The sequence below is a fragment of the Typopeltis vanoorti genome, chromosome 9 (assembly GCF_054136105.1).
Source record: "Typopeltis vanoorti isolate ZY-2024b chromosome 9, IOZ_Tvanoo_1.0, whole genome shotgun sequence".
NCBI lineage: Eukaryota > Metazoa > Arthropoda > Arachnida > Uropygi > Thelyphonidae > Typopeltis > Typopeltis vanoorti.
In genome coordinates, this window is record NC_143557.1 from 68,203,062 (window position 1) to 68,228,494 (window position 25,433).

A 25,433-nucleotide genomic window follows, 5' to 3' on the forward strand; every position below is an offset into this window, starting at 1 on the left:
GGATCCTATGGCTAGGATTTTCAATTCTGTGTTGAAAGAGGCCAGATTTCTGCGGTTTAAAAAGACGAATGTGGTCTTGATGTTCCGAGATGCGTTTCTGAACAGACCTACCTGTCTGTCCAAATAAGACAATTTGCATGAGCATGGAATCTCATAAACAGCAGGTAACATCAAAGGTGAGAGTTTGTCATTAGGAGAAGGTAACAAGTTGTAAATTTGGTTGATAGGTTTGTAAGTAGTGGCAAAATTGTATTTCTTCATAATTTTAGAAAGATGTTCGGAGATGCCTTTGATGTAAGGTATGGGAATCCTATGGACTTCTTCTTGTCTGGTTTGATGTGTGGGAAAGTGACTGGTGATTTTTTTTTTTTTACTTCTGTAACACGTTATGCACGTTTAATGAGATTCTATTGTAATCATGTGCCCTAACTGTATGTTATTCCTATTATTGTTTAAACTACTGTACTGATAATGTCCTAAGATACTTAGGATGAAATATTTACAAGTAAATAATTTTCACTGTGGTTAATACGTGTGTTTCTTTTAAGTAGAATAATGTGTAAGTTACATGATTCTACCTCAATTCCTTCATGGTGATTATCATAACTTTTCAGCACACCCTCGTATACTGCAATTGACTTGCATTCCAATCTCTTTTCTATTAATGCTTGAAACAAGTGTATGCAAATTATCAAACATCCAAAGCTGATTCTGAAAAGTCTAAAAGCAGAACATGCGTAATGTTTAATCAGCAGTCAGAAGTCATGCTTTCCAGTCCCTTACTATAGCTATGGCCATTATTTTGGATTTAGAAATTATCTTGCATGCAGCTAATTTCTACTGGATTGTTATTCACAAACAAACTAAATCATTTGGCTTATTATGATACTTTTCCTTAAAATCTTGCACTGATAAACTCAGATGTCCTCCTATCTTTCTAAACTTGTGACATTTGATGTCTAAAAGTTTTATCAGAAAGATCCGAGGAACATTGTCCAAACAGGATATCAAAAGGTCATCTGGTCCTTTCATGCATTTCTCTGATTGTTTTAAAGGTTTATGCTCTTGCTGATACCCAATGTTGCCTTTTTTATACTCCAATACACTGATATTTATCCTGCACCAAGGAAATTAGCCCACATTTTAACCCTTAAGAACACGATACATCTCTGTCATACCAGACCTGAAATTAATATACGAATACTCTCAATTTGCTAAGCTATATGTTAAAAACAGCTACACAGAAGTCATAGGATGACTTTGGTAAGACTATAGATGATAAATATCAAAATATAAACACTATTTTAATTAAGTAAATTGCACAACTAGTTTCATCATCTTAGAAGACTTCTTCAGGTGTATAACATGAGAGAACTACCAACAAACATTGCAAGAGGAAAAAAATCTATACATTAAAGTGTCGACGTATTAATGTTTGAAGCTGTTCTGTGTATCACTTCATTGTTGGGAGTGTGCATGCATTCAAGGTCTTGTGAACACCAAAATTGGATAGCAGCAAACCAACAATCAGAGATTATAACTAACTGAGGTTAGTGTTGAGATGTACTGGATTGAGGACAATTTCTTTATATTCTGCAATTCTTCTTTCCAGTTCATCCCAGTATAAATATATTTTCCGATTTGTTCCATATGACTAGATGAATGACAGAGTTTTTGCCATTAGCAGCAGCAAGCATGCAACCAATTTTATGGCATCAAAGACTTTCTACAACTCTGGATATCCCCAATTCAATTTCCCATACATTCTCAGATAAACTAAATGATTATAGTTGCATTTTAAAATAAACATACCTTGAAGGAAGGTAGGCTAATCCATTCACTGCCAGATTATTTTTAATCCTTTGATTGTAAATTATATAGTTTTTCAGAGTTATAACTAATTTCTTACTGCATTTATACAAAAAAAAAAAAAAAAAAACAGATACAAAGTAATATATTTTTTAATTACTTCTAGTAAATATTGCTGAATTTAAGATATTCATATAAAATAATTTAAAGGGATAAAGTCTCTTAATAAATGAATAAATTAAAAAGAGCCTTAGTAGCTCAATCAGCATAGACAAAGCACTTTGTTCAGAAAGACCTGGGTTTGAATCCAGTCTAAAATGCAAAAACCTTTATCATTACTTTTAAACTGAAGTTGTGTTATCCAATCTATTATGGAGATAGTACAGTTTCTCCCCTTCCAGGAACTCAAGAGTTTCATCCTACAAAACAGGCAAACTGGACAGAACACACGAAATCTACCAATCAAAAGATGACACAGATAGGATTAACCATCCTAACCTAAGCAACATCAGGTTTCAGAGAGACCAAGTTACTTGACTGTGACAGGCAATAGAGACTAACACTAAAGGAAGATGGGATGGGGAAAAATGTTTAAAAAATTCCAAACTATCACTTCTTGTGCAATTCAAAAACAGGGCATAATTTACAGTGTACTCTTCACACAACTTGGATACTGATAAAGGTTTCCATTTTCTTATCTTTTTTTTTTAGTAAAATATACTCTGAATATTCTAATGATAGAAAGGTTCAAGTTCTTATTGCCTGATGGTGAAATATTAGAAAATGCATTTTCTAAGTAGATTAGAAATTTTGAATGATGGTCAATCTTCCTTCAATCACTTTTTTTTATTGCATTTATCTCCTAATAATCATATTTCACTATTTCAAGTTTACTTTGTAGTTTTGGTTCATTTTTTTGTAGCATTTAATGTGATTGGTTTAGTCAAAATATCCTAAAACAATTCTGAAGAAGAAATAATAAAGTCTATTTCATTACTAGATACCTGTTATTTTCACTATTACAAGAACTCGCAGTAAAGAAAATAATTGACACCTCTTATTTCTCAGTCATTTTCACCTTAGATAACTTTCTGCATTTTTAAGTGCCACTTGCTTATGAATAACAAAGAAGTTACTTCTTTCTAAGACCTATTTGAAACAGCTAAATTCTCTCTCTCTTCAACATATCCGTTTTTGCTTAGCAGTAACAGAATTTATGTTTAATGATGTGGAAAAACAATTTGTTGTATAAAGCCACTCAAGCAGCTGTTTTGAATTATGATCAGGGCAACTAAGGCTATGAAGACAGTTTATTATGTTAGTTGATTATGCGTATTCTTCTGAGTTTATATGTTTTGAATTCAAGCAGCTTCAATGCTACCCAAGGATACATGGGCATGGAGGTGAATAGGCCAAATCAGACGAGCAGAGTGAAAATGAATAGGTATTTTATGTTATTACGCCAAAATTGACGTTCATATACTACTCTTTACTCCACTGATGAATATTATAACTATTTGGATTACACAGTTCAAAAAAGATTATTTTAACAAACTAAAAATAAATTTATTTACCATATTATCCAACTGAGAAGTCTGTATAGCTGCTGCTGCTTGTCTTTCACCTAGCAAATTTGTATGTGTGACCTCTACAGAAAAGCTTGGCAACCAGCTGACATACCGAGAGCCTATTAAAAATGAATGTTATGAATATATATAACATAATGAGTTCATTTAAAGGTTTGTGTACACTTGTACACACATTCCTTTAAATATTATCAATACTTTATTATATTATCAATCCCAATCATAACACTGGAAACCTACTGCACATTTTAGTACTACAGATAGGCTAAAGATAACATAACACGGGAACATTGTTCTTAATCAACTTTAGAGCTTTTTCCAAGCCACTTTACAGGATGGTGGTTTCACACTGGACAAGGGAAATTATCTACCAACACCTAAGATCATTTCACAAATATCCAAGCTAAAATGATATTTGAATTCATAGCCCACTAGTTGGAGATAGAATTGGTATCCATTTGGACAACTATGGACATTTAGCTGGTTAGCTAAATATCCATTCAAATGTACTTGTTTTTTCATGGAAAGGTTTTTTTTCTTCTTTTTTTCCAGTTTCCGCAGACAATCCCTTTTACTACCATTTCTTCTTTTACATTTGATACTTGTATTGCTACTGATAGACCATCAGTTTTCTTATATTAACTGGTATCTAATTCCTAAAGCATGGAAGCAATCGCATATACAGCCAATTCTCTCTCTCTCTCTCTCTCTCTCTCTCTATATATATATATATATATATATATATATATATATATAAAAAAATGTGCATCATCATCAAATTACTTATCAACTGCTCTCACCTTAGTGTTGGCCAAGATGTAATACTCTGTCAACTTTGGCACTCTATACAAATCCCAAATATGCCCTATCTTGTAATATTGCTCTCACATTTAGGATTCTGCACCATCAGATAAAACTAAGTACTGTTAAGCTTCAAGACAAAAAATCCAAGGTGGTGATCAATCTCTTTGTGTTTGTGAGAATATACATTCTTGTTGTTAACTATAAATTCACACGTATGGCACAGTAATTAACTTTTTAATAATATGTAAATATTTCATCTTAAGTATCATAAGACATCATCAGCACAGTTATAAACAACAATAGGAATTACATTCAAAAACATGAAAGAAGACAAAATGGAAATGATAGAGGATGTGAGGGAATTACTTGAGGTAGCAAAAGAGAAGAGTGAGAGAGTTAGGATGGTGAGTATTCTTACGCGGTATGACAGTGAAGTGTTTAGAAGGAGGGCCATAATTGCCAATGACTTTATGAGTGGGTTATGCGTGGAGAGTGGTATGGAATTTGTGGATGAGTGGAGCGAGTTCGATGGGTGAAAGGATTTATATAAGATGGATGGGTTACATTTGAATGGATTTGGTGTACAAAGGCTTGAAAAAGTGTTGATGAATGAAGTAGAAGTGGATGTACAGACTCAGGGAAACTAGATTTATTAAGGGGGGGGGGGGATTAGATATACAGACTTTAGGAAGGCAGTTGAGTGTATGAATGAGTATAATATGCTCGAGTGAGTATGAATGACAACAAATCAGAATGGGATAGTTCGTATAAGGCATCAAAGTAGGGATGGGACTAACGGGCTTCTGCAATTCATGTACACTAATGCCAGGAGTATTAGGAACAAGAAGGAGGAGTTTTTGGCCTTGGTTGGCACTTCCAGGCCACAGGTTGTTGGTATTAGTGAAACATGGCTGACAGAAGATGATAAAGCTAGTGGGATTGAATGCGACGGGTATAGCGTGTTCAGGAGGGACAGGGAGAATAAAAGGGGGGGTTAGTGTTATTGATGATAGCTGATGAGTTGCAGCCAAGGAGTATAGAAGTTGAACTGCAGGATAGAGAAAAGAGCACATTTGAGGCTAGTTGCTGTGAGATTAAGGCTAGCAGAACAAAATATACAATTGGGTGCTGCTATAGACCAGGTAATGAAATAGATGGTGGAGATAGTATGCATAGACAAATAGAAGAAATGAGTGTAATTATTATGGGTGATTTCAATTATGATAACATTGACTGGAAAGAGGAGAGGGCACATGGGAGGAAGGAATTGGATTTTATGCGGTTATTAAGGACAACTATCTGCGACAGCATGTAGTGGAAAATACTAGGGGGCAGAGAGTGCTTGACCTAGTAATCGCATCTGAGAAATACAAGATTGGATAGATGAAAATGGGATACTGCTGTATCGGGAAAAGCATGGTTTTGTGAAGGGTAGGTCATGCCTCAGTAACTTGCTCACGTATTATAACACAGTGACGGCTAAACTGGATAAAGGTAATGGGTTTACAGTGATTCTACTGGACCTTGCTAAGGCCTTTGACAGGATACTACATGGATTCTAATCAATAAAATGCAGCATATGGGGATGGATAAAGGATTGGTGAGATGGATAGGTGGGTGGTTGACGGAGAGATATCAGAGTGGTTCATTCTGGAGTAGAGTCCACAAGACAGCCTGTGACTAGTGGTGTGCCAGAAGGATCAGTTCTTGGACCACTACTGTTTAATTTGTTCATTAATGATATAGGAAAGGATCTGAGAGGAACAGTTCATTTGTTTGCAGATGATGCAAAGTTGGGTAGGGCAATAGTGAATGCAGATGATGTCAAAATTTTGCAGGATGATTTGTATAGATTGGAGGTCTGGGCTAAAGAGAATGGATGTCAATTTAATGTGACAAAATGTAAGGTTATACATTTTGGGGTGAAAAGATTAGCAGCAGTTTACTACATTGGTGGAACTGTACTCCAGGAAATTGATGAGGCACGATATTAGGGAGTGTTGGTGGATAAGGAGTTGAAGTTTGGGGGGGGGGCAAATTTGATGAGCTGATTTGGCCACTTTTGCACATTGCAAAAGTGGCAAAATCAGCTCATCAAATCACTTGGTTGCTGAAGAATACGTTGACAAGCAGAGACAAGCATGTTATTGTTCCTCTGTATTGAGCCTTGACAAGACCCCATCTCGACTACTGTGCCCAGATTTGGTCACCTAGGTTTCTTCTTGATGGGGAGGAGGTTGAGAGGATCCAGAGGCGAGTGACCAAGATGATAGTAGGTCTGTGGAATGAACCTTATGAGAAGAGGTTGAGGATTTGTGGGTTGCAAAAATTGGTTGATAGGCAGAAAAGGGGTGATATGATTGAGACATTCAAATTACTGAAGGGTTTCTATAAAATTAATTCAGAAGATATTTTTGAGAACAGGGCTGGTTGTGAGAGGACTACGGGACATCCATGGAAGCTGGGCAAGAGTGTGGTTAGTAAGGGTGTTAGAGCTGGATTCTTTACTTTTAGAATGGTAAATGAGTGGAATGGGCTGCCAGAGTCTATGGCAGGTGCTGTGACAGTGAATGAGTTTAAGGCGAGGTATGATAGATACTATATGAATGTCGAATAGTTGTGATGAACATTATTTGGGGCCTCCCTCGACGAGTCTAAGGACTCCCTGGAGTTGCCCGTAATAATAATAATAACATTAGTGCACATGCTTACATAGGAATCCCTCCATGTATACAGTAGCAAGTTTAAACTATAGTGCGATTCAACCACAATCTTTCAACCTTTGTTTTTCAACCGGTTATTTAATATGGAGACCACGGCATCATGCTGCTTCGCCCAAATACCACAAACTCGAAAACAACATTGGGTAATATGAGAAAGGGTTTCACTGTAGTGACAACCTGCCCTGCAACTTATGTCACCTCTGTCACTGAGGGGCTGTGTGGGCCCTCATGGGCATCGATCCTAGACCTGATTAAGTCAATAAATTCGTAACCACGTAGGAGTCTAGTACCTTCCCTTACCTACTGATGCTGGAGAGGTACTAGATTAGATCCATTACGTGATGCACCATCGACAGAGCTATGTAGCCGTGTAGTCCATTTCTTTTGCTCTTCTGATGCAGTCTTTGTCAGTTGACCTTGATACTTGGTCCACCCTGTAATAGGCCAAAATTCTTCCTGTATAACAGGACAATGAAATGCATCTCTGCAAATTTGAGAAGTGGATATTTCTACTTTCTTAATTCTATTATAATGGATGCATGGAATAAGCCTGCAGAGGGAAGGGATATGAAGGGTGAAGGACAGATATTGCCGTCCTTCATTTCGGCATGAACATAGGCAACAGGAGTATCTAAAGGAAGCCTAAGCCATGAACAAATGGTAGAGCAAATAGCCCTATCCATACGGGACAGTCCCTGAGACATAGGTATGCCTGAGTATCAACTTATGATAGTACCTAGGGAGCAAATAATTTGAAAGGAGGAAAAGCCTTTGCTGGGGTTTGAGAGGAGCTTTTCTTAAAGATGAGAAAGCATTTTCTAAAGAGAACGGGGAAAAGATGACTGCAAAGAAGATAACAAGGTATCTCCATTCCTCCAGGAGTAAGGCAATGCAATGGCCCTATCATGCAGGAAAAACTCTAGATTTTCGAACTTTAGCTTCTTGTAATGCTCCAAAGGGAAAGTGTTAATTAGCAGGACTTCTCCACATTTATGGTAAGACCTCTAACACGAAAGAAGTCTACTGCCCGGTCAAGGAGTTCCACGAGAATAAGGAGGAGTTCCAAGGAGGCCACAAGCATAAGGTCATCCGCAAAGGCCATAGCATTAAAAGAAGAAGCATCAAGAGAGTAATCAATATGGTTAAGTAGGAACGAAGAAACTCATCAATGATGCAGTTGAAGAAAAGGGGGGGGGAAGCCTTGGCGAACACCCCGAACTGCTAGAATAGAAGTCACAGGCCCCTATGTTAATAGTTAGAGAATTATTAGAATATAACTCTAAAACATATGAAAGAAAAGAATCTGGACAGCCTGCAATAGATAGTGCTTTTAAAATAGCAGGAAGAGAAACAGTATCAAAGGCTTTCTGAAGGTCCAAGAAAGCCACAAACAAGGAAGGCATTGGCAGAATCGGAAAGGAGGGTGGAAAGAAACAGACGTTCTCAGCACAGCCAACCGAAGGGACAAAGGCTCTCTAATGAATATCATGTTGGATATACTTTTGCAATCTCTTGACTAACACTTTATGATAAAGTCAAAGAAGAGCAGGAGAAACTGTAATAAGCCTGTAATCTGCAGCCCTACTAGCGGTATCCTTCTTTGGGATTAATATAGTTCTTGAGTTCCATAAACAAGGTGGAATAACTTTAGTTGATAGGAAAGGTTCAGAAGATCTTGAAGGATTTGAATGGGCACTTTCCTTAAATGTGACACTGGAAAGACATCACGGCCAGAAGCTGATTTACTATGGGATAAAACTGATACAATTCCTTCATGTGATAGGGGAGAATAAATGGCTGGTTCAGGGACAGACTCAAGCACACAAGGCTGGTCTTGATCAGGTAAATGTGGTGGTGGAGTGGAGAAGACAGTACTCCCAAACTCCACAAAATCTTTGTGCTGTTCTTCGGAGGGGAGATGGAGATGTCCCATCTAGTATAGTTCTTTATACACATCCTGATTCTTCTTATATAAGGCTTCCATTTCTGCATAAGCCCTCTTTCTCAATTGCCTACTTGAAGGTGGATAAGATGAGCACGAATAACGTCTTTAACAGTTGTATGATTATATTCTGCGAAAGGTTGATGGTCTAAGATGCTAACTTGTAAATCAGAGCCTCTGTTGCTAAATCTGGTTGTTGAAAATCAACTTGATGTTGAGTAGGAATGGAAGGCAGCATGGGAGGTATGGAGATATTACCATCCCACCATTCCTAGAAAGTTCTGTAAGCTCATTAACAAGCTGTTTATAGCTGGCTAGTCTAAGACTAGCAGGCTATAAACATTTTGCTGTCCATGAGCTTCATGGGCAGCAAGAATATGCTCTTCCTCTGGGTCGTCAGAGTTCTCTGGGTGGTTGCTTAGCAGCTGGCAGGGCCACCCAGGTCAGTCAGGTCTCATTTGGGTAGAAGACAGACTAAGCAAGATATTCTAGAAGTAGACAACAGTACATTCCAGTACTGGCATAGGATTGAAGTTTGATGATATGCAATATCATCAAAGGGCTCATGTCCAGACAGCTATTTGGCATGGCTGAATCAGCGTTATTGGCAGTAGCTCTGCGATAGAGAAGACAAGGGGAGACCACTACTATCCTCCAGACCCGGCACGAGGCAGGGACGGGATGGGCGAATGCTGCAAGCGGAAAACTTAGAGACTTTATGTTACAATTATACTGGAGGCAGAAAAAATTAAAAAAAAAAAATTAAATTGGCTATCATTTATTTAAAAAATATTAAATTTATATATACATATTTATAAAGATAATTATATTTTATTCTAATTATATAAGCTCCAAATAATTATTTTTATTTAGATAATCCCTGGGACCAGTACCATCAACAGGGTAGCATAGAGGCAGCCTGCCTCACGATGCTGCTTAATAAGGGAGCTCGTTCACCCGTATTATGGCAACAAGATATTTTACAAAAATACAGCATTTAGTTTACCAAATGAAAAAGGCACCATTTCCCATTGACAGTTAAATATGTGCTTATTATATATTTTATTAATAAAAAAATTATAGTCATACATACTAAAACCGAACATTTTAGAACCCACTTATTAGATACTTAAGGAAACAACTCAAAGTGCCATACGATGTGAATTTCATAAACTTTTATACGCTATATATATATTAAATTATATTATGCATGAATTCCCCTACTCAAATTGCGAGTCACTATTGCCCCAAACTTTCACGTTGGAGCAATAACTCGCTCCCTGCAGTAAACAATACGTCCTCCACAACAGCAACTATACTGCAGAAAAACAAAACAGAATTAGTTTTATCATGTCACTGAATAAGGTTCACAGATATTTGCAGACTGTGTAATATATTTCTCAACAAATAGTGCAATTAGAGACAACTGGGAATATAAACACTAACTAATGAATCACATCTCCCCTCCAACAGTGAAGAGCAGGTTTTTTGCATGGAAAGTGGTGAGTGATTGGAATGCATTGCCCAAGAGTGTGATGAGTGCAGAGACAGTAAATATATTTAAGGGGCGGTATATATAATATGTGTATAATATATGTGTATAATAGTGAACCTCCCACAATGAGTCTTTGACTCCATGGAGGTTTTTATAATAATAATAATTATTATAAATCGTTCACATATCCGCAAAATTTTCTTACGTGCCAGTTCGCTATCCCTGTATTAATGTGTATCATATTATTAGCTTGCTGAATGAATTTTGTTACCTCGTATTTATGAAGGTAAGTTTGTAGTTAAATATGTGATTTATATTAGTAATGATTTTTTAAATAAATTATTCATTTCATTTTCTTTGTAGCTCTAGCCGTGTTTTTAACTTATTTTTTTAAATTTATTTTACGAACTCTTGTATATTTGAAATTGTGCCCATTGACTACTATACGGAGTTTTACGTTAATATTAAACAAGGTAATTTTTAATTCTATTTTGCTAATTTATTCGTTTTCTTAATGCAGTAAAATCAGATAAAAATGATTGTATAAAGGGGCAAGACTTGGCAAATGACGATTCGATTCTAAATTTTTTACTTTGTTCTGGGCCCATACTTTATGAAAAAAAATAAAGTTTTTTTATGATTTCAGAAACAGACAAAAATGGCAGACCAGAGAAACAAAATGAAAACCCTTTCTGGCCATCAATACAGAAAAAGATGAGCAGAACAAGAAGTTTTTTGAGCTCAGCAAGAAAATCAATTGCAGAAATTTTTGAAATTATCAGAAACGAGTCAGTGCAAGCGACGTTCCTGTGGAGTCCCCCACTGACAATGAGTCTGAAAATTCGAATTTGTGTTTAGATGATAATCAGGCTCTTGAGAAACAGCTAATAGCTTTGACTTCAAATACCTCAACACTAAATTACGAGCTTTTTGATGATCCAGCTTTATGGCCAAACTTGTCCAATTCAATAATTGTAAAACGAGGTCCTCCTGCTGAATCAAAAGAGACTTTTTTTCCACGCGATGAACTTAATAGAAGTTTTCGTGTATCGCATTATAATAGGATTTTGAGTAACAGAGAAACCATTAAAAGATCTTGGTTAATTTACTCAAGTTCGAAAAATGTAGTATTTTGTTTCTGCTGCAAATTATTTTCTAATATTCGAACTATGAACTTAATTTCGGAAGGAAATAACAATTGGGGAAACATATGTCCCAAGTTCTTGAGTGCCACGAAAAATCTCAAGAATATTTTAATAATTTTGAAAAATGGATTGATTTGGAAAAGCGTTTAAAAAATGAAACAATTGATCAACATCAGCTAAAATTACTCAAAAAAGAACAAGGAACACTGGATGCATGTTTTAAAATGCATAATATTGGTTATTAAATTTCTTGCAAAAGAAAACATAGTGCTCAGAGGAAGTTCAGATACTCTATATACAAATAATAATGGAAAATTTTTGAAACTGATTGAATTATTTGCTGAATTTGACAGCGTATTACAAAAACATGTAGAATGCATAAAAAACAATGAAATTCACGTTCATTGTATACAAAACGAAATCATTAATATATTGAGTAATGAAATTTAAAAAAATTGTACCTAAAATAATGAATGCTGAGTATTTTTCAATAATTGTTGATTGCACCACTGATATTTCGCAGAAGGAGCAAATGCCCTTAATTGTAAGATATGTTTCTATAAAAGAAAAAATAAAAAAGAAGAAACCCAAGATATTATACAAATAGAGTAAAGATTTCTAGATTTTATTAAAATTAATAATAAAACAGGAAGTGGTATGGCTGAAGTAATTTTAAAATTATTAGAAGAAAAAAACTTAAATATTCAAAATATCCGTGGTCAGGGATATGACAACGGGTCAAATATGAAGGGGAAGAATGCAGGGGTACAAGCCCTTTTAAGGAACAAAAATCCTAGAGCAATTTTTGTTCCATGTTGTACACATTCCTTGAACTTGGTATTGAGCGATGCAGCAAGCTGCAATGTAGGTACAATTTTATTTTTTGACATTATTCAGTCAATCTATAATTTCTTTTCTTCATCAAGTCATCAATGGGAAGTTCTTCTAAACCACATCCAAAATTTTACTTTAAAACCTTTATGCACAACGAGATGGGAAAGTTGCATTGAAGCTGTAAAAGCAATATGTAAATCAAGTAAAAGAAATACATGAAGTTTTAATTTTCATCACAGAAGATAACAGCTTAATTGGGCAACAAGGCATTAAAACAAAATTGGAAGCTAGTTCGTTAGCAAAAAAAATTAATTCTTTCAAGTTTATATTTGGCACATTTGTTTGATATGACATTCTAAGTGAAGCCAATGCATCTAGCAAACAATTGCTAAATATCTCTTGCAATATTATTATTATTTTATTATTATTAAACAAGACCTCATGGAGTCAAAGACTCATCTAGGAGGTCCTTTTATCTCACACACATCTCATCATACCGGGTCTTAAACACATTCAAACTCCTTGCAGACACCACATTCTCAGGCAAGGCATTCCAATCATTCACAACTCTGCACGAAAAAAACCTGCCTCTCACTCCCCTACTCACACCCTCTTTATACAGTTTCCAGGGATGACCTCTGGTTCTCCCCTGATCTCCCACTATTCGCTGTAGAACTTCTCCACCATTGATCCTATAGCAACCCCTTACCAACTTGTAGGTCTCTATCATATCTCCCCTCTTCCTTCTCTCCACTAGTCTCTGCAAATTACATCTTTTCAATCTTTCCTCATACTCGACATTCCAGAGGTCAGAAACTACCTTAGTCAGTCGCCTTTGGACCCTTTCCAACATCTCTTCATCCTTCTGAAAACCAGGTGACCAAATCTGGGCACAATAGTCCATGTGTGGCCTAATCAAAGCCTTATACAATGGAACAAGAATCTCCCTACTTCTACACGTCAGTGTCCTCCTCATCATTCCCAGAAGTCTTTGTGTTGTCTTCACAATTTTGGCGATGTGACCCCTAAATTTTAGATCCTTATCCACTATCACTCCCAGATCTCTTATTTCCTCTACTTCCAACAATATATTCTTACCAAGCATAAATTCTGTATCCCATCTTTGTTTTCCAAATTTTAAAACCTTACATTTTGCAACATTGAACTCATATCCCCATTTGCTTGCCCAATCACTCAATTTAGTCAAGTCTTCTTGCAAGGCCACAACATCTTCACTACTCTTTATGGTTCGTCCCAACTTTGCATCATCTGCAAACAACTGAATATCTCCATCCAAATCTTCGCCAATATCATTAATATACAAGTTAAATAGTAATGGCCCTAAAACAGATCCCTGAGGCACTCCACTAGTGACTTTCCTTTTCCTGGATATTGCACCCCCATACACAACTTGTTGATACCTATCAGATAGCCAGTCTCCAATCCAATGCACTAATCTAATATCCAACCCCATCTGCTCTAGTTTGACTGTCAACTTATCATGAGGCACTCTATCAAAAGCTTTTGCGAAATCCAAGTATATTACTGTGTATCCTTCTCCTCTGTCCAAGGAAGCAGTCACTTTATTGTAATAAGTAAGTAGATTACTAAAACACGACCTCCCTTTAGCAAATCCATGCTGTCCATCAAAGATTATACCATTGTTGTCAACCCAACTCTGGATTCTAGTTCTCACAAGCTTCTCCAACAACTTAACCACAACACCCGACACACAGATAGGCCTATAGTTTGATGCTTGAGTTCGATCACCTCCTTTATGAAGTGGCACAATCTTGCCCTCCTTCCACTCTTTAGGGACTTGACCAAGTGCAAGACTCGTATTAAAAAAATATGTCAAGGCAGGTGTCAACTCTCTGGCACATTCCTTCAGAATACGCGGTGATATATTATCAAGTCCCACAGCCTTATTTACATCTAGTTTACTCAACTCCCCAAACACCTCTTGCTCACTTACAGTCAGTCTCTCCTCCCCATCATCAACTGCTCTTAATCTCTCCATGAAGTCACATTCACAAGATTGAAAGATCTTTATGAACTGCTCATTAAGTATCTCCACCACACATTCTGCAACAGCTGTCTTTATACCATTTCCTCCAATCAATGTCTTCCTTCCATAATCATTCTTTCTTTTGCTGGCTACATATCGAAAGAACTCCCTAGGATTCTTTTTAGCTTCATTAGCTAACTGCTGTTCATACCTCTCTTTAGCTACTCTCACCAACCAAGTCACTCTCCTTGCCTGGTCTTTGTAGAACTCATGAAATTGGTTACTTCCACTTCTCTTATGCTGCCTCCACAATGCCCTTTTTCTCTGTATTGCATGCTTAATCTCTTTATTCATCCATCTCACACCTAACTTATTTAACCTTCTCACCCGTGGTATACATTTAGACATTGCATCCACTAAATATTTTTTGAAAATCCCCCAAGCTGCATTGATCTCTTTTCCAGCTAACTCCTCATTCCATGCTACACCTGCAAGCTGTCTCCTGAGCTCTTCATAATCACTCCCCTTGTAGTTCCACATATACCTTTTTTTCACAGGGGTCCTTGCACTGCTGGCAACCACCCAAGTAATCACCTCATGGTCACTTTCACCAATTGGTGGATGATTTGATACCTCATTGATAATTACATCCTCCGATGAGATGACCAAATCCAAGACCCTTAATCCTCTTGTGCCCTCTGTTACATACTGTCTGAGGTAGTTATCCCTCAAAAACTCAAGAAACTCATTTTCTTTACTTCCAGTTGCTATCTCTTCATTCCAGTCTATATTGCCATAATTAAAATCACCCATAATGATCACCCTTTTCTTATTTGCTTGGCTTATTTGACTATACATTTCACTATCACCACCATCCACATTACCAGGTCTATAACAACATCCCACCAAGTATTTGATTCTATTCACCTCTATCTCACACCATACTGCCTCAAAACCACTGGCCCCATTTCCCCCTTGCAGCTCTACCTTGTATGGACATAACTCTTTCTCTATCATCAATAGCACTCCCCCTCCCTTTTTACCCCTTCTATCCTCACGAAACACATCATACCTTTCCATCTCTATTCCTGTCAGGATGTCATCCTCATCTAACCATGTCTCACTTATTCCGACAATCTCTGGGTGCACAGACGCAATTAGTGCAACCATTTCATCCGCCTTGTTTCTTATACTTCTAGCATTGGTATACAAACACAACAACTCATTTCTGGATCTACAGCTAGTTCCACTGATACCACTCACTCGATGTGATCTCTCCATGCTGGACTGGGGCCATTTCCCTTTCTGCTTCTTCATTTTAGAACCCTTTGCAATTCCATCTGTTTCCTTTTGATCCCTGATCATCCCATTACTTTCCTGCCTACACATTCTCTCACCTCCTCTTGGAGCATCCACCTTTCTCACGCTGTGTATCCCTGTCCACCCTGAGCCTCCCCGTTTCCCTGCTCCTCTTGCACACCCATTCTCTCATTATCTATACTCATACCACTCACTTCCACATTCATTTCCACTCCTTCAATCTCTCCTGTCTTACTCTCCTGCTCTTCCACATCACTCCCCTCTTGATCTGATTCATTCTCTCTATTCACTTCTCTACCTTCCAGCAGCAGTCTCTCCAAGCGACTCACACCATAACCACTCAAATGCAGTCCATCGCTCCCATACAGCTCACTTCGTCCCTCAAACTCATTCCACACATTAACAAACTGTACTCCCATCTCCTCACACATTTCAGCCAGAATATCATTCATAATCCTTGCTCTCCGCCTCATTTCACCACAATCATACCTAGGCAACACACTGACCACCCTTCCTGTCACACTATTCTCCTTTATCTTTCCAAGCAGTCTCCTGACATTCATTTTGACATGCTCTTTGTTCTCTCTCAAATCATTTGTTCCAATTAATACAATTAACTCTTTTGCTCGTTCCCGCCTCATGTTCAATGCCTCAATCACTCTACTCATTTTACCGCCTGGAAAACATACCTTGTGCATTTTATCCTCTAGCACACCTTTAATAATGGAGTCGCCATACAACGCCACTCGCTCATCTTTTGTTAACTCTTTCATGCCATCATGATTTATTTTAATAGTTTTGACCTGCATTCTCTTAATTTCATTCCGCATCCATTTCATTTCTTGCTTCATCCAATTCAATTCACCTTCTGAACCTCGCGACACATTCACTCTATCATTAAATCTTTCTAACTTTCTAACTCTCGACCCTCTCTTCTCACTTTCCCTCTCATTCATCCTTCTTTGTTTCCGTACTTTCGGTCCAACATACGTCCAACTTTCACTGTCATTCTTCTCACTTTCACTCTCACATATCTTTCTTTGTTTCCGTACTTTCGGACTAACATGCGTCCAACTTTTGCTATCATTCTTCTCACTTTTACTGTCATTCATCTTTCTTTGGTTCAGTACTTTCGTTCCAACATGCGTCCAACTTTCGCCATCAGTCATTCTTTTTTCGCTTTCAATCATTCTTTCGATTTTTTTTACTTGCGGTTTCTGCACCACGCCATTTCTACTTTCATTCGTTCTCTCAATTTCGTTTCTTTCCGCCTCACTTTCGTCCCTTTTAACATCCGTTACGGTTGTCAAATCGCTCTTTTTCTTTTTTCCTGATTTTTTAACATTTTTTCGCCTGTCTTTCTCGCCATTCTCTTTCAAACGTGCACTCACGACACAATCGGTACTAGCACTTTCTGTCATCAACTTCATATTCGCATTCATCAATTCCTCGTTCAGGTCACATTTCGCACACACCCTTCTTCCATCCGCACTAAACATCCACAAATCATTTATGTAATCGAAGGAATACATATAACAGACCTCACACTTAACGAACCTACTGAAATCCAAATTAAAATCATGGAATGACAATGCAGCCGCCATTTTTTTTCTCTGCAGGTTACTAGGTCTAATATTAACGTTTTCGTATTTAGTTTAAGCAAGAAAAAAAACCCACACTAATAATATCGGTAGCGTACAACGTTTACAGCCGCTCTTACTTAAACAATTACGCATATATACTTAATTATTCCTAGTAAAACTTATCTGAATCAGGAGCTCTTCAAAGCACGTTCGTAGCGCTTGACCCACTAGCGCCCTCTCCGTCCATATTATGCAAGCCTTGAAATCATTAGATGTCACAAAAAAATTCTTGACATCATACAGAAATGAAAATAATTTTTTGAAAGTTAAGCACCAAGCCCATAACGTTGCTCTAAATATTGGGTTAAATGCTGATTTCCCAACTAATGACAGCACATGAACTTGACATGTAAAAACTCAATTCGATTATGAATGTCCTGACGAATCAATTACTAATTTTCAGTGACAGTTTCAAATTAATTTTTTAAATGTAATTCTTGATTCAGCAATAACATCAATTACTGAGAGATTTGAACAGCTAAATAAATATGAATCAATTGGTAACTTAAAATTTGATAATGATACAGTAAAAAAAAGCTTGTTTCAACTTAGAAATTGTTCTGTCTGATGGTGATCCAAAAGATATTTCAGCAATAGATTTATTAGAAGAATTAAAAATATTGTCTCGAAGGTTATCAAATAATTATTCTCCCAAAGAAGTATTAAATTATATTTCTGCAAATAACTGCATAAGTCTTTTTCCTAATGTATACATATCACTACGAATTCTTTTAACAATCCCAACTACAGTTGCAAGTGCAGAGCGCAATTTTTCTAATTAAGACTTATTAAAAATTATTTCATGTCCACAATGTCCCAAGAGCGATTATATGGCTTATCCACTTCATCTATTGAAAGTGATATAGCCGAGATATTAGATCTAGAAGAAGTAATAAAGTCTTTTGCCGAAATTAAGGCTAGAAAGGTTTATTTTTTTTAAATAATTAAAATTGTTAATTCTTAATTTAGATTTTTTCATATCTGTTTTGTCATATTTAATGTGATTTATGTAATATTTATAAATTGTGTTAAAATTATGTACTCATTATATAATAATGACAAAAATATTTTATTTATTTATTATTATTTATTTATTTATTCACTATATATATATATAATTTTTATATACACACATACAATTTTGACTGAAGGGCGGAAAAAAAAAAATCTTTCCCACACTCAAAAATTTGCTCAGGCCAGCGCTGCTATCCTCCCATAACAACCATAGCACAATGAAGATTAGAGTGGGGCGGCTACCAGCCTGGCAAACCAAGGCAGTACCGAGCACAAAGGAAAAAGGAACATGCACTCCCAATCTCGACAACTGTTGAGAACCTATGATGTTCAAATTGATATCTTTCTCAACCACAATTCAACTATGACCAAAAAGTGCCAATTAAGGAAAATTACACATATTGGTACAGAATGTACAAGGACTACTACATACAGGAAAGTTGGACATAGTGCAAAATAAGATGAAAAGACTAAACATCAGTATACTAGGAATTGCTGAAACACATTGGAAAAATAAGGGACGCTTTATATCACAGCTAGGCAATACCATTTATTTTGCTGGACATGATTTTATAAGCAGAAACAGATTAGCAATAATTGTCAGAATATGTATGTGCAAATCAGTGTTGAGCTACAACCCTATCAATGATAACATTGACTGTAAACCAATACCAATCACACTGTTACAAATTTATGCCCCTAAAAGTGGTGCAAATGGAGAGACCATTAACCTCTTCTATAGGGATCTGAATTTAGCCATAGATGCAATACCAAAAAGAGACATTTTGATCATTAAGGGTGATTTATTTCAATGCAAAAGTTGGAAAAAGGATGGAAGACCACAACAAGACAGTCCTGAGAACCCAAAATGAAAGAGGTGAAAGACTGATTGACTTTTGTATAGAAAGAGAACTTATAGTTACTAACACCATCTTTGAGCAACACCAAACAGAGACCTATATGCCTGCAGGTTGCCTAGAGACAGAACAAGGAACCAAATTTATTACATCCTTATTAACAAAAGATGAAGGTCTATGATGAAAAATGTTAAAGCATTTCCAAGAGCTGACTGTAGCTCTGATGAACTCCTCATTGTTGATATAAAAATACATTTGAAAACAAATAACATAACATATCCACCCAGATTAGACTTCAGGAATTATTGAGACATATAGCATTCAAGTGGAAAATAAATTTTGAGAACTAGGGAATTACACTGATGAATCAACCCCAGAACAACTTTGGGATAAAACCAAAATAATGTTATTGGAAACTGCAAAGTCAACGTTGCCCAAAAAAATCCAGAATCAACATACTCTGGATAACAAATGAAACTCTAAAACATGTCAAAAAAATAAAATAAAAAATAAAGTCAAAAGGACTTTCAACGGAAGATGATAGGCAGATCTATAGTGAATCATCCAAGCTCATCAGAAAACTTCGCATTAAAGATAAAATGCAACTTTATAATAATAAAGTCGTAATAAAATCTGGCAGACAAGATCAATCATCAGGAGATTGGCCTGATGAATGGGTAAAAGTCATTTCTATCCCAAAACTCAAAAAATAAATATCAACAAATAAAATAATTATAGAACTATATGTGTGCCTTAATCTCATATGCAAGCAAAATTGTTCTCTATATTATTAAATAAAGACTTAAACAAAATGTTGAACAATAATTTCCTGCAGAACAGACAGCTTTTAGAAAAGGATGTGGAAACAGAGATCAAATTTCTAATTTAAGGCACTTGGTTGAAAAGGCTTAAGAATTTAATATTTCCTTGTATATGTGCTTCATTAATTATGCTAAACAATTTGACTGTCAGGTGGAAGGACCTGTGGAAAATACTAAGTAAAATGGGCATCCTAGAACACTTAACACATATCTTCTACAGGGATCTGAATTTAGCCATAGACTCAAAAAGAGAATTTTGCATTGTCAAACTGAAGCTTTTGGCTCTTTATTTTATTTTAGTAATTACTTGACACACCTTTTAAAACAATGCTATGAGAGGAATCAGGCCACAGTGAAGATGGGAAAAACATCTGTGATTCGATGTTAAGAAAGGTGTGAGACAAGGATGCATACTCTCCTCCGATCTATACAATCTTTACAGAGAATACAATATGAGAAAGGAACTTAACAGACACAATAGTGGTTTCTCAGTTGGTGGCAAAAAGATAAATAATTGTAGGTATGCTGATGGTACTGTTTTTATTGCCAGCAGCAAAGGAGAACTGGAGTCCCTCATTAAAAGAGTTGAATAAAATAAATAAATTCTGTGTGATGATACAGCATTTCCCCCTTTGTACGGGAGTTCACGGTACCATCTAGTTCCCCCCCAAATTTTATCCAGGCTCCGGAACCATCATAGGCTGACGAATCAGACCTATGGCTGGGTCAGTATTCCTGACTGTAGTCCGTGTGTGTCCTCGGACTGGTTTGTCTGCTTGCGGGATGAAAAACACCAGAAAAACTGGTGGATAAAACCCTGCTGTCCATGTCCAAGACCGGCTAACTTGGCTATGGCTGAGCAAGAAGTACTGAGGAAGATCCTTGAGCTCCTCACGTCATTGACGGGAATCGAATCTGGGACACTCCTTCCCCAGGCATATGGTTGTGAAGCGCAAAGCCACTAGGCTAACCGCACGGACAAAGAGTTGAATGGGAAATATGGTTAAGAATTAATTGTGATAAAATAAAATACATGGTCATAGATGAAAATGAAAATTTCACCCAATATTGATTTTGAGAAGATGGATGTCAACCAGAAATTGAAAGAAGAATTACCATGGCAAGGTCAGCAATGGTGCAATTGCAGAGAATATAGAAAGACAGAAACATTTCTATCACTAAAACACCAAACTGTTGAATACCACTAAATCAAGACTGGTATTCAACAGTCGGGTGTTTTCGATTTTCATTTATGGTGCTGAATCTTGGACACTCAGCAAGAAAGATATTGACAACATAAACAGCTTCAAGATGTGGTGCTGAAGAAGGATGTTGAGAGTCTCCTGGATGGACAAAAGGTCTAATGAAAGTATAATAAGTCAACTAAAAATCAAGAGGTTGCTATGTGACATTGTACATGAAAGAATTCTCAAATATTTCGCTCACATTTCAAGATGTGAAAATGACAACCTGTAAAAACTTATCATCCAGAGAACAAAGTGGAAGGACAAAGAAAAAGAGGATGCTCAAGACCAAGATGGTTGCACCATATTAAAAAAAAAAAAAAAAAAAAAAAAAAATCACCAGACTTACTTTGTAGTTGACCACTGCTGCAACAACAAAACAAAGAAATGGAGAGACGTTTTGGCTAGGACCACGAGTCAGACATGAGGAGATTGAGCAAGAAGAAGAATGATGTTGTCTTAAAGATACCTATGCAATAATGATGAGATCCATGCATATGTAGACACAGGAATGTATAAGTGACACAAGTAAAAACCTTTACTTGCCAAATATGTCAACTTGAGAATAACCTGTCATCTTCAGTGGTTGGCTAGTATAAGGTAGAACATTAATAATGGATTTATTAAATAGAGAGAGAGCTGCACGATGGAATAAAGAACAATGTGATGAAGGTGAGCTGTACTAATTGAAATGTAGATTGCGAAAGGGGGGGGTACTATTGATGGTTGATAAAAATTACTTTCCCAGATTTTTTTGGCAAGGAGAGGCAGTCATTCCAATTTAAATTATGACAACGCAGTACTGTCATAAACAACATTCAAATTTGAAACTATCATTAGAGTAGGTGCATTCTAGACTTCTCAGATTATAAATGATCTCCTTTTTTTTTCCTTCATTACCATTTACCATGTTCCCTGTGATTGCCACCTGTTCTACTTTGGATGAAATGGATGCTCTGTGAAAAAAAGATTACCAGAATATCAATTATACATCATTAATAAGAAATCTACTAGCACAGGATGGAACTGACACTGACTATAGGATCTTCTGATCTACAATGTACCTACTCCATTGATGCTGTTTCAAATGCAAATATTTAAATAGAGTGCTAAAGCTCTACTACATCATCCTAATTGTAACTAGAATGACTGCTTCTCCTTGCCAAAAATCTGGGATGTCTCTTATCAGCCATGAACAGTTCTTTTCCTTCCCTCCCCCTAAATAAGTTGCTCTTGACATCATGTGGCTGCTTTTTTTTTTTTTTTTAAACAACCATTGCTAATAATAGAATAATCCATTCTACCTTGAACATACTAATACTAGCCAGCCACTGAAGATGACCTGTTACTCTCAGATGAAATACATGACAAATAAGTTTTTATTTCATTTGTTTTGATTATATATTCTTGTGTGATGTGTATACAGTTCTCAGATTTCTAATGAAATTCAGCAATGAAATGTACTCAACCAGTGATAACTAGCTTTTAATGGTGCTGTAATAAACCAGAGTAATTTCCTTTATTAAAGATAAATAAAAACAACTCACCATCAAAATGGAAAAAGTGATTGGTGGTCTGATTAACAGGTCGAGCTGGGGGATCATCCTGCCCTCCAAGTGATCCTAAAATGTTGTTATGATTATTTCCCTCAGTATTTGCATTTGGATCAGAGTCAGCACTATCACTTAAAGCTTTTCGGCACGTAGGACAAGAAGTGTCTTGCTCAAGCCATGATCGTAGGCATGAACTATTAATAATAATGAAATCATATAATGCATTACTAAATACACAGTGCTTCTAAAAAGAAGTTAGTTTTCAAAAGAATAAATATTCTTATTTAAATTAAGGGGATATTAAATCCCACATTGTTTTTAAAACCGAATAAGAATGAAGCCTACTGGCTTTTTATATTTAAGTAACTTAATGGGGCACCTTTTTGACAACTCGTATATCAAAGTATATAAGTTCTTTTCACTATACCCTTTGGTATTAATTTGGTCTAGCTACTCACTGATGAAGCCTCAATAAAGGCTGAAACCGGTCTGGGTAGTGACCTCCCACCATAATGTAATAACAGCATACATTTCCTAGGAAATGCGTTTTTACATTATGGAAAATACCAAGAATAGCGATTAGAACTTTACCACCTTTGCTGCGAGTTGCCCGAGATTGTACTACATACTAGGACTACTTGCATTAGCTCACGGTAGTAATCGCCGATACTTTTATAGTTTATTATACTATATTCGGCATGAAACTCTCTGATTCCAATCTAGTTTCTTATTCGGTTTAAAAACAATGTGGGATTTAATATCCCCTTAATTTAAATAATGTTTATATCGCCGAAATGAAGCCTATTGACTCTTCATATTTAAATAAATATTCTTTTTTTTCCGCCAACAATTGTCCCATGCAAAAGAAATAAACACATACTGTAAATAAGAATTATAACTAAGATTTCACTAACACATGGACAGAATCCAATTCTGTGAAAAAAGCTTCATTAGCTTTGTGAATGTTCAAGAATTATAAATCACCTATTATGTAATTCATTTATTTAAGAAATAATAACTTGAACTATGGACTGGAAGTCGAGATAAATATAATATGTACAGTTCGTAATTTTCAAAAACATATCACAGAAAGTTGTAGATAACCTGTTGATAGGGCTGGGACTCATGAATGGAGTTGTTATGCTCTGAGATATCTTAGATTTTTGAAAATTTATGAAAATTGTTAGATATATCTAAAAATTTTCATAACTTGATAACAATGAAAATTAGAATAATAACAATATGGTTTAAATTAAACTTGCCAAAAAATTATATTCTTGTTTAATCCTTTATTCAAATTTATGCAAAAAAAAGTTTGCATGCGAAGTATCTTCATGACTAGGCTAATTGTATACAGATGCTGATGATTTCATATCGATTCTCTTAGTATCCTATAATGCAAAGCACACTTCCTTTCAGACATGCATAATGCTATGCATTATGGGTAGGGCTATTACACAGAACTGATTTTGACCTTTATTGAGGTCTCTTCACCAGGAGCCAGACCCAGAGGAAATACCAAGGTTGAATTAATGCAGAAGCCATCATCTTCATCAAATTCCTGCATGTACCCTCAAGGGATGTAAAGGATATGACAGTACTACATGAAAGATTTCCATCATTGCTAACTTCCTACCTACAATTTTCCTCCAAATCAGTCTGTTACTTGTCAAGACTCCAACATTATCAGATCTTATATTTCTATCATCTAAGTGTAATATTTATTCTTTTCTCTCCTAATGTCATGATTTATGATCTTAATCCTGACTTATTCCCTCATATAATATCCTTAGCCTAATTTCAATAAAAGTTCTTTGCTCGATGCATTAAATGAATATACTACAATTCCTATGCAGTCTCAATATTTAATCTGGGCCGTTAAACTTTCTTAAGAGTAGTGCATTAAATCGATTAAAGACAAAGGGATTGCCGTTGAATAGCACCAATTCCTTTGTTTCAGTGCTGGTGCCAGTTCCTTTTCAGATTTAGGAAAAATTTCTATTATACTGCACCACCCTAAATCCTAGACTATTGAACAATGCAAAATCAAGGAACTGGAACTCAGTTTAGTATACTGTCTAATATCTCTTAAGCACTGTCGTTAAACTCTAAATTCATCAAATAACTAAAATTCATTTCACAGTCGTAGCCTCCCTTGTATTTTACCTCCCGCCTTGGTTCTAACTTAATGAGTGGTGCAATAGAAAGGAAATCAGGCAAGTCATCAATTAATATTAAAGAAAAACATTTAATTACGAAATCAGACAATTTACAATTTATGAACAAACTCTGACATAGAATTGCACTAACTTTAGGGAATGAGTATACTCAACTAAAATTTCTAACGCTTCTGTAATATGTAAACATTATTTCAAGTAGGAAATTCAATCAAAGGTCAATTATCCATTTTACACATAACAATGCTAAAGGTCATCCATTTTTCAATAACAAAGTTATCTCCAAGAGATTCCACACAATTCCTCCATCCAAAACTTAAAGTTCCTCTACTTCCTTTAGCATAAACTCTAAAGTCCTTTCATTAATCAAAACATTATAAACCTAAAGTCCTTTACAATTACAGGTTGTTCCCCTCAACACAATTATATAACAGATCAAAATTTTACATTACCAAAGG

General features: G+C 36.0%; 1 protein-coding gene across 1 annotated transcript in view; it reads right to left on the minus strand.

Moving 5' to 3' along the window:
• LOC150103126 (E3 ubiquitin-protein ligase AMFR-like) overlaps window positions 1-25,433 on the minus strand; it is a 294,346-nt gene that overhangs the window by 123,359 nt on the left and 145,554 nt on the right. Inside the window, exons 9-10 of the mRNA XM_090397349.1 lie at window positions 22,793-22,992; window positions 3,384-3,496 (exon numbers count right to left, since the gene is read on the minus strand). Of these exons, the coding sequence (XP_090253475.1) occupies window positions 3,384-3,496; window positions 22,793-22,992 (313 nt within the window). The remainder of the gene's footprint in view (window positions 1-3,383; window positions 3,497-22,792; window positions 22,993-25,433) is intronic.